The sequence below is a fragment of the Lolium perenne genome, chromosome 4 (assembly GCF_019359855.2).
Source record: "Lolium perenne isolate Kyuss_39 chromosome 4, Kyuss_2.0, whole genome shotgun sequence".
Lineage (NCBI taxonomy): Eukaryota > Viridiplantae > Streptophyta > Magnoliopsida > Poales > Poaceae > Lolium > Lolium perenne.
In genome coordinates this window covers 1549422-1557719 of record NC_067247.2, presented here as the reverse complement: position 1 = coordinate 1557719, position 8298 = coordinate 1549422, and the positions used below count along the sequence as shown (strand labels likewise).

The following is an 8298-nucleotide window of genomic DNA, read 5'->3' as shown; positions in this document are numbered from 1 at the left end:
GGTGGTAATTACTGTTTGGTGAGGTTCAGAATTCGGACATAAAAAAAATTGATTTTTCGAGTGAATTCAGTTAGACCAACATGGCAGAGTTGTGTTACCACAGGAGTTGTCACTGCTTTTATAATCTAGCAGGTCGCAAGAGCGTGAGGATCTTAATTTGGTACTAGCGGAATGCCAGAGAGGGATGATGGGAGGCGATGAGGGCGGGGAACATGGATGGAGGCGGCGAGCATGGCGTGGACGAGGCAGCCGCGCCGTAACGCGGCGCCGGCGGATTCGGAGCGGGCGAAGGCGTCGTCCAGGTGCACCGGGTTGCGGTCGCCACTCACCGCCGCGTACGCCGCCACGCCGTCCGCCGTGAAGCGTCGCCCACCTGCAGCGAGGGTCCCGTCGAGGCCGAGGACGAGCGGGACGGCGCGGCGCATCCCGGCGAGATCGAGCTTGCAGGTGAAGTAAATCAAGTTTCAATCTTGATTACTGTACAGTATAATATTTAGAAATAATGGAGTGAATCACCGACGTGACAGTGTGTGGGGTCGGCGTGGCAGAGAAAATCCATGGCGCTGCTCGCTCGCCTTATCCTGGCCTCCTCCATATCAAAATCAATCGGCTGCTGCTGCTCACTGCTCTCCTCAGCTGGACTGAAGCTCAGCTGGAGCATAGGAGTAGGTAGTAAAAAGGGAAGGAAGCCATGGCTGATCTGCTGATCGAGTCACCACCATCTGCCTGACCAATAAATAGCTGACCTCTGATGAAAACGGATAGGAGGGGAGGACACTGAACCAGACAAAGTGCGCTCAGCTTCTTCTTCCAGCCAGCCTCGCCCAGGATCCTGGCTCCCCTCCATGAATTCCAGCCGGAGCCTCCTCTCGTCGCCCCTCTTCCCCACCTCCTCTCCAAACTTCAGGGGCGCCGCCTCCTCCCCATCCCCCTCGCGCACCTCAGGTACGTACATCTTTATACATACACGCTCTTGCCTTCCTCTGATTCTGGTATACTGGCTCTCACGCTGCTCTGGTTTAACATGGCAGTTCCAATGATACACGACAACGCCGGCCGGGCGTCCACGGCGTGCCACTACTCGCCGTCGCTGGTGGCCGCCGAGGAGCAGGCTGTCCAAGGCTCGGTGTCGCTCAAGGGCGAGAAGGCCTTGCTGGAGTTCCTGCTGGACATGGTTGGTTGCCCGTCCATCCATCCATCCACGACAGCTTAGCTAAATGCGCGTAGAAAGAGGATCATTCACTTAAATGAATGGTTGGCAGTGCTGATTTATTCAGTTTCTTACATGTTCTCCTCTTAAGGCTCTGGAGCAGCACACCCAAGGGAAGACGAGGCTCAAAGGCGAAGAGGAGGGGGCAGAGGGCGAGTTCGAGAGCTACCTGCGAGACCTGCAGCGGCAAGTGATTTACCAGCAGGCATTTGGGTAATGATGTGCAGTCTCTAATTGCGTTCCTGTGCCCAAATTGTTTCTCCTTGTGTTCTGAACCCAGCTGAATAAACATTGGCAGTGAAAAGGACACTTCTACTCTCTTGAGCACTTCAACGTCGTCACCGGAATCAGGTCCGCGACTGGGTCTCGGCGCAACCTCAGCTTCTTTGATGCAGAAGGTGGCGTTTCTAGCAGATGAAACAGACACTTCTGCTACCCAACTGGAAGTGCCACCCAGCTTGATGCTTTCCACCAGTGTGGAGTCGCACCCATACGAGAAGCTGTTGGGCAATGGGCAGGTGTTCATTCGGTCTACGCGGCTGCGCGAGAGAAGGTCCAAGAAACGCAATGCTCCTCGAGCATCAAGCGGTGATGTTCAGTGCGGCGTTGCCGACTCCAGGAAGGACAAGTCGAAGAAGTATGGCAGAGTTCTGGGGCCGGACGAGCCATTCAGGTTGTTCCTACGGGATCCAGAGACCACAGAATTCTTGACGGCAAAGGAAGAGAAACACTTGTTCAGTCAGATACAGGCATGCCTTTTATCAGTTCCTATTTTTCTTCCTCTAGAACGCCTTAGAACACCTTGTATCCTGTCCTTTTTTTTTGTATCCTGTACTTGATGCCCAGACAATATTTCAGCTTGCTAATTCAGAGATTTGGTAACTTCGGCAGAATCTTATGAAACTAGAGGAGGCCCAACGTAGACTAGAAGAGCAATGTGGCCATGAGCCGACTCTTCAGGAGTGGGCTCAGGCCGTAGGAATGAGCTGCAAGGACCTGCAGTCTTCGATACATGTCGGAAGACGCTGCAGGGAGAAGATGGCTCGCTCCAACTTCCGGCTTGTGATACATGTAGCTAGGAAGTACCAGGGATATGGCCTTGACATCGAGGACCTTGTTCAGGTTTTCACTCTGTTACATTGCTCCTGCAGAACCTATATTTGACATCATGTTCCATGTTGTAAATGTTTATTGATTTTAGGACGGATGCTGTGGGTTGATGAAGACCTTTGAGAAATTCAATCCGGGCAAGGGATGTAGGTTCCCGACATATGCCTATTGGTGGATACGTCAAGCTATTAAAAAGTCTATCTTCAAGCACTCAAGATTGATTCGGTTGCCGGTATGACCTGAATTTACCATGTCCTGAATCCAAGTTTGAGTAGACGATTTCATTTAATCTGGCATTACTATTTTCTGGGAGCTACAAATTTTCTGGTGCGGTGGTGTGACCTTGTTTTCTTGTGCTATAATCGCAGGAGAGTGTCTATGCACGTCTTAAAAAGGTGGGGAAAGCAAGGCTGGAGTGCATCTTGGAAGGGGAGCAGCCTACTAATCTAAATGTAGCTAGGCGTGCCGGCATCACGATTGAGAAGCTGGCAAAACTCAAAGCGAAAACCAGAAAACCACAGTCGATGCAAGATCAGGTTTGGTCCAACGATGCTGTCACGTTCCAGGTACTACCATGTCCTGCAACCTTCATAAATCATAATAGATTAGCGAAGAAGACAACAGTAATAGTATCACAATAGGTCCTATTTTTATTCTCGTTCTATGGACCTGCCTCCAAAAACAGTAGTACTGTACAACGTGATTTTTTAAACCAATGATTCACTTATATGGTTCACAACTGCGGAACAGAGCACTTTTGACTGTATAATTGATCACTCTTGAATTTTTTTGTTGTATTATTAATAAATCAATTGTTGTGCAAAAATATCAGGTTTTTCCAAAAGCTTATCCTGGAAACCTGGAATATGCACCGCAGTAGTAATACAGTCAAATTCGAAAGTAGGCTGCCAGGGTTGCAACACGATGTTCAGTTACCATCAGGGTCTAAATGGCTGCATGACTGAATCAACTGAGCTTTGATATTTAACACCGCAGGAGATTACGGAAGACCCGAACATCGAGCCTCCCGACCTCGTCATGGACAGGATGATGATGAGGCAGCAGGTGCGTGACTTCCTGGGCATCCTGAGCACCAGGGAGAAGGAGATCATCGAGCACCGTTTTGGGATCTACGACGGCGAGCCCAAGACCCTCCACGTGATCGGGGACATGTACGGGCTGTCGAAGGAGAGGATCCGGCAGCTCCAGAACCGGGCCCTGGATAAGCTGAAGCGGAGCGTGTCGACGCAGGGGTTCGACGTGTACCTGGATCTGCTCACCTCGAACGGCTGAGCTGCTTGTTGCTGTTTTTCGATTCCATTGTTCATACAGAAAAATAGGGGAGGAGAAGAAACACACACACATGTATATGTATGTAAGTAGCTGCCGCGTTGTACACATTCCCAGGAAGGCAGGAACCCCACTGACATTGCAAAGTCTAGAATTGAGGCTGAATTTTGTCAGCATGCGCACTTTCAGTGGCATCTTTCTTGCCCTTGTAAGTAAAAGAAAATCCCAGCAAAATTATGGTAGATACTGATACTGCGATACCTTGTAACCAAGTACATATTTTGCGTTCTTTTTTTGGTTCATCAGGTACTGTAAGGATTAATAAACAGGTAGTGGGTACTTGTCACACAGTACTACCTTCCGCTGGCTGAATGACTATGGGCACATCTGTGAGCTTGGCTAAGATCCGGCTTTTGTTTTCAGCTGGAGCTGGGCGAGCCAAAGCAAATACCCTGATTGACCATCATTGTGCCAGATGACACAACTTTTGACCTTTCAAGTCTTGCTGTCTTAGGATCTTTGTGATCATGTCTATGAAATAGAATGGTTATGTATAGTTTAGTTGATACAAAGACGTTGTGCCCACCGTCCAACATATTAGCTAGGACATACACAAGCACACACACAGACGACCCAAGTTAACTTGACACCGTTACAAACCAAACAGACAAATTAAACCAACACACGCGACCTTCGATTGCCGCAAGACAGACATAAGACAGCTCTCCTACAAGACGCTACACAAGCTATATAGTATCAACATCAGATTAGGGTGTAGCATGGGCGGACAGACAGAGGATCAACTAGAGAACTAGGCATGATACATCCGGTTGTATCGAGGAGGGAAGAGGTTCTTGATGACCCTCATCACCTTCCTGGCATACATATCGTCCGTGACGTGCCGCGGCAGCGCCTCGATGCGCCACGCCAGGTTCATCGTCTCCACGGGGAATGTCTGCACGCGCGCAGAATGAGTTGATTCAGAGACGCACACATATATGATAGGAGCTAGATCGACGAGAAGAAGACTAGGAGTACTCACGTGTTTGCAGAAGTCGAGCAGCTTGTGGACGACATAGTTGGAGTACTTGCCCCGCACCAGCCAGGCGAGCTGCGTGTCGTGGAGGCGCAGCAGGGCGGCGAGCACGCGGCAGGGCATCCCTGTCCTCTGGAAGCAGGCCTCCGCGACGTAGCTCCCGTAGCAGTCGAGGGCCAGCTCCACGAGTCCGCCGCCGTCCCCGAGGAGGCGGTCCAGGAGCCTTCGCCTCGTCTCGACGTCACCGTGCTCTAGGGCATGCTGCATGAAGTAGTTGCTGTGCTCGCCCATGGCGATGATGTGGGCGTGCGTGAGGAGGGTCTCCTGGAATGCCCGGAGCTGCTCGCCCCGGGCTGCCGCGTAGCACTCCACCAGGCACTTGGACCCCGACACCGACTCCAGCATGTCGCCCATGTTGATCAAAGCGTGCTCCACTAGAACCTGTATTTGTATCCAATTCCAGAGTCGATCGTTTGTGTTAGTTGACACCACTAACTTTGAATGGATCTAGTGACTCCCTCCGATCCAAGTAACTTGTTATTATAGATTTAAAGAATGGTTAGATTTCATGCAACATTTTACCTAAATGTAGTAATTTAGATCGGAAGGAGTAGTGAGTTTGTCTTACCATGGTATGCTGGTAAGGCATGGTGGCGAAGCAGTGCCGGAGGAGTTGGTCCCCATTGGCGTGCTCCATCACGCCTTCGGACAGGAAGCGGTGCACCAGCGCCGCGCACAGATTGTGATACGGCGCCGCCGCCGTCATCAGCTCCTTCAGACACGTCTCCCTGCATTGCATGCGTACCACGGGCGTCGGCCGGTTCAGTTAAGCTTTTTGATCAAAATAGCCTTTACTATTTAGTTTAAGGACAAAAAATGCGTGCGTGCGTGCGTGCAAGTTTTCGTACCAGTAGCCGTGGTTGGTGAGTCGCAGCAGCGCGTGGCGTTGGCGCCCGAGGGCGGCATGGACGAGGGCGTGGACCTCGGCGTGCCGCCCAGCGCAGGCGCGCAGCAGCGCCACCAGCACCTCGTGGCCCTCCCTGCTATCCATCAAGTCGTGCACGCGGCGCCTCACCCCGGCGAGCACGCTGAGCCGGATACGCTCCTGGTCATCGTCGGCGCACTCCTCCGTCCGCATTGTGGTGGAGGAGCAGGTCGACGACGTGTGCCGCCGAGTCGGGGAACGTCACCAGCTGCAGATCCATCGGGGCACCGCTGAGCAGCGCCGACCGGGTCTCCTCTAGCGTCCGGGGCTGCCACCTGACCGGTTGAGCTGACGGGATGCCGCTGGGGTGGATGACGGTTCTTGTTCTTCCTCTCGTGTAGTCCGGCACGTACGAGGCGTCGGTAGAGCGGTGGGGGACAGCGTGATGTGTCTGGTAGTAGTACTGGCTGGTGCTGGTGTTGCTGCTCGCAGGCTGGTATTGGATGGCGCCGGCGCTCAGACTGTACGGCGACGAGGCCGGGTCGGACTCTGTGTCTGTGGGGACGAAAGAATCGTAACTGGCGGCGGCGAACCCGACCTGCCCTGCGCGGCTCGAGGAGGACTCGTACGGGTAGTAGGCGGGCTGCATCGTTTGCGGCCACAACTGTCGCACGGCCTGGAACTCTTGCATCCGGCCTCCTCCGCTGGAGCGCCGGCGGCAAGGCGGGCAGGGCCGCGTCTGCGTGACGCTGCATCCCCGCGTAGGCGTAGCGGAGCGACGTCTCCACGTGGTACCCATCCTGCAGCTGCTCTTGCATCGGCGGCAAGGGGTCGCCGAGGCGCATCGCGTCCTGGACGAAGGAGGCGACCTCGTGCTCGGCGTCGCCGGTGAAGTTGCTTGTGGCGCCGCTGACCTTGCTTGGATCCATGGCGACTAGACCTGGGCTGTGGACGGTGGGTTAATACTTAATACCGCATCCACGCTCTTATGGACGCTCCACGAATAGAAGTCAGTCTATGGAGGGAATTGGCGAGCCTACGGACTCTCCTCCCTCCCTTCCGGTGCCGGCCGTGAAAACAAACCGTATGCAATCGTAATCGTGTATAAGATCGCCTGCCAATCCAAATCACCTGCATATGTCTGCTACCCAATCGGAAATAACCAGGACTCCTGCAGTCCAACAAGCAATTGGAAACAGGTAACGCACAAAAGGAATGGTGGGATCAGGTTTCTTTTTTTGGCCGGTAATTCTGAAAATCGGAATTCTCGTTCCGCTCTGAGAAATATTGCTTCCGTTTGAAAAAGTTCGGAGGGATCTCACGAATAAGGTCACTCACGAAATCCTCACGCTCCCTTTTCTCTCTTGCGTGCCGGAGCCCGCCCCGCGTCATCTCCATGGTCGCACCAACGCGTGCAGGCGTTGACGCCTTTTGGCTGTCGTCGAAATAGCCTTTTCGCTGTTGGGAGCCACATAAGAGGTTGGCTCTGGAAAACAGCTGATTCAGGTGTTCCTCATGGGCCTGGCCTGGAGGTGCTTTGACACGCGTGCCGGCTATAATGCGGCTGCAACCCATTTCATCCAATCATGACATTTTCAGTTCCCCAAGATCTGATTGGCCTCCATACGAGCTACCAATCGCGCCCTTAGCGACTTAGCGCACAAACGCGCAACATATCTCAACACGTCGGCACCGGATTACAGGCAACACAGAGGAATCCCCAATCAAGAACAGACATAGGAGCATGGAGGCGTGATGTGACAACGGAATAAAGCCCGGAACCAAGAGAAAACATATAGATACACAGGAACAAAACTAAGTGGGGGCGGACATGACAGACGACATAGTACCCAACGGAACTCTGCATGCATCGCCGGAGACGAAACCTTCGCTCTGATAGAAATGTAAGAAATTCAGGGTTAGAAGCTATTCCGCCCTCTATTTCTCTATCTTATAAGTGGTGCCACTCATAATGCATATTGAGGCCATCTCGTGAGACTCTAAATTCCAGATATTCTAATCTGACTCGTGACTTATTAACCAACCACTATCATTAACAGTCGGTTACCGAGTCTTAATCAATTAGGTCTCAAACACGCATGTGTGAGTCGTGCACCGAGTTTGATTTCAAATTCAAACTCGCAGGCCTATGAGAACTTAGCTCTGATACCAATTGAATGACCTATGAGCGACTACATGGGGGCTGAATACACGCTACTTAAATTTTTAGTCTTCTTTAGTTTTTAATGCCAAAGCATAAACTAAAGGTGACAACCTGATAGTAAATTAAGGATGAACCTATATGATGTGATGCAAACAAGGGAATGAAAAAAACAAGTAAAGGAGCAAGATAGAGAGGTAGAAAAACAATTGGGGAGCAAACGGAAACGAGACGCGATATGTTTACAGTAGTTCGTTCCCAAAGGAAGTACATCTACCTTTAGGAGGTTTGGCACTACAAATGTGCCAACCACCAGAAAGGCTTCACCGTATTCCTCGGTGAGAACACCACAAAAAGGCCTACCCACGTTCTCCACTAAGCAAGACCGGTCGAGCCAGCTAACCTTCAGACACAATGTTGGTGCAAAACTCCGCACACAACTAGGAGGCTCCCAACATCACCGCGAACTAGTCACAACAAGATCTATCCTCGAGATGCACTCAATCAACAAGGATCCCCACTAAGGAGATCTAGGATTTTAAAATCCTCTAAGGAAAGGTTGAGGG

The 8298-nt window shown here is 51.9% G+C and overlaps 2 protein-coding genes across 2 annotated transcripts; one reads left to right on the top strand and one right to left on the bottom strand.

Moving 5' to 3' along the window:
* The first annotated feature begins 255 nt into the window (after window positions 1-255).
* LOC127349351 (RNA polymerase sigma factor sigF, chloroplastic) lies at window positions 256-3870 on the top strand. The gene is made up of 9 exons (XM_051375087.2): window positions 256-447; window positions 528-945; window positions 1032-1174; window positions 1302-1423; window positions 1509-1959; window positions 2102-2332; window positions 2412-2552; window positions 2689-2886; window positions 3317-3870. The coding sequence occupies exons 2-9, from the start codon at window positions 846-848 to the stop codon at window positions 3611-3613; spliced, it is 1683 nt and encodes a 560-aa protein (XP_051231047.1). The 5' UTR covers window positions 256-447; window positions 528-845; the 3' UTR covers window positions 3614-3870.
* A 551-nt stretch (window positions 3871-4421) lies between these two features.
* On the bottom strand, window positions 4422-5697 carry LOC127297664 (uncharacterized). The gene is made up of 4 exons (XM_051327980.1): window positions 5555-5697; window positions 5275-5434; window positions 4653-5087; window positions 4422-4565 (listed from the first exon to the last, which is right to left on the bottom strand). Exons 1-4 carry the CDS (start codon window positions 5695-5697, stop codon window positions 4422-4424), a joined length of 882 nt encoding a protein of 293 aa, XP_051183940.1.
* Between the last annotated feature and the right edge of the window lie 2601 nt (window positions 5698-8298).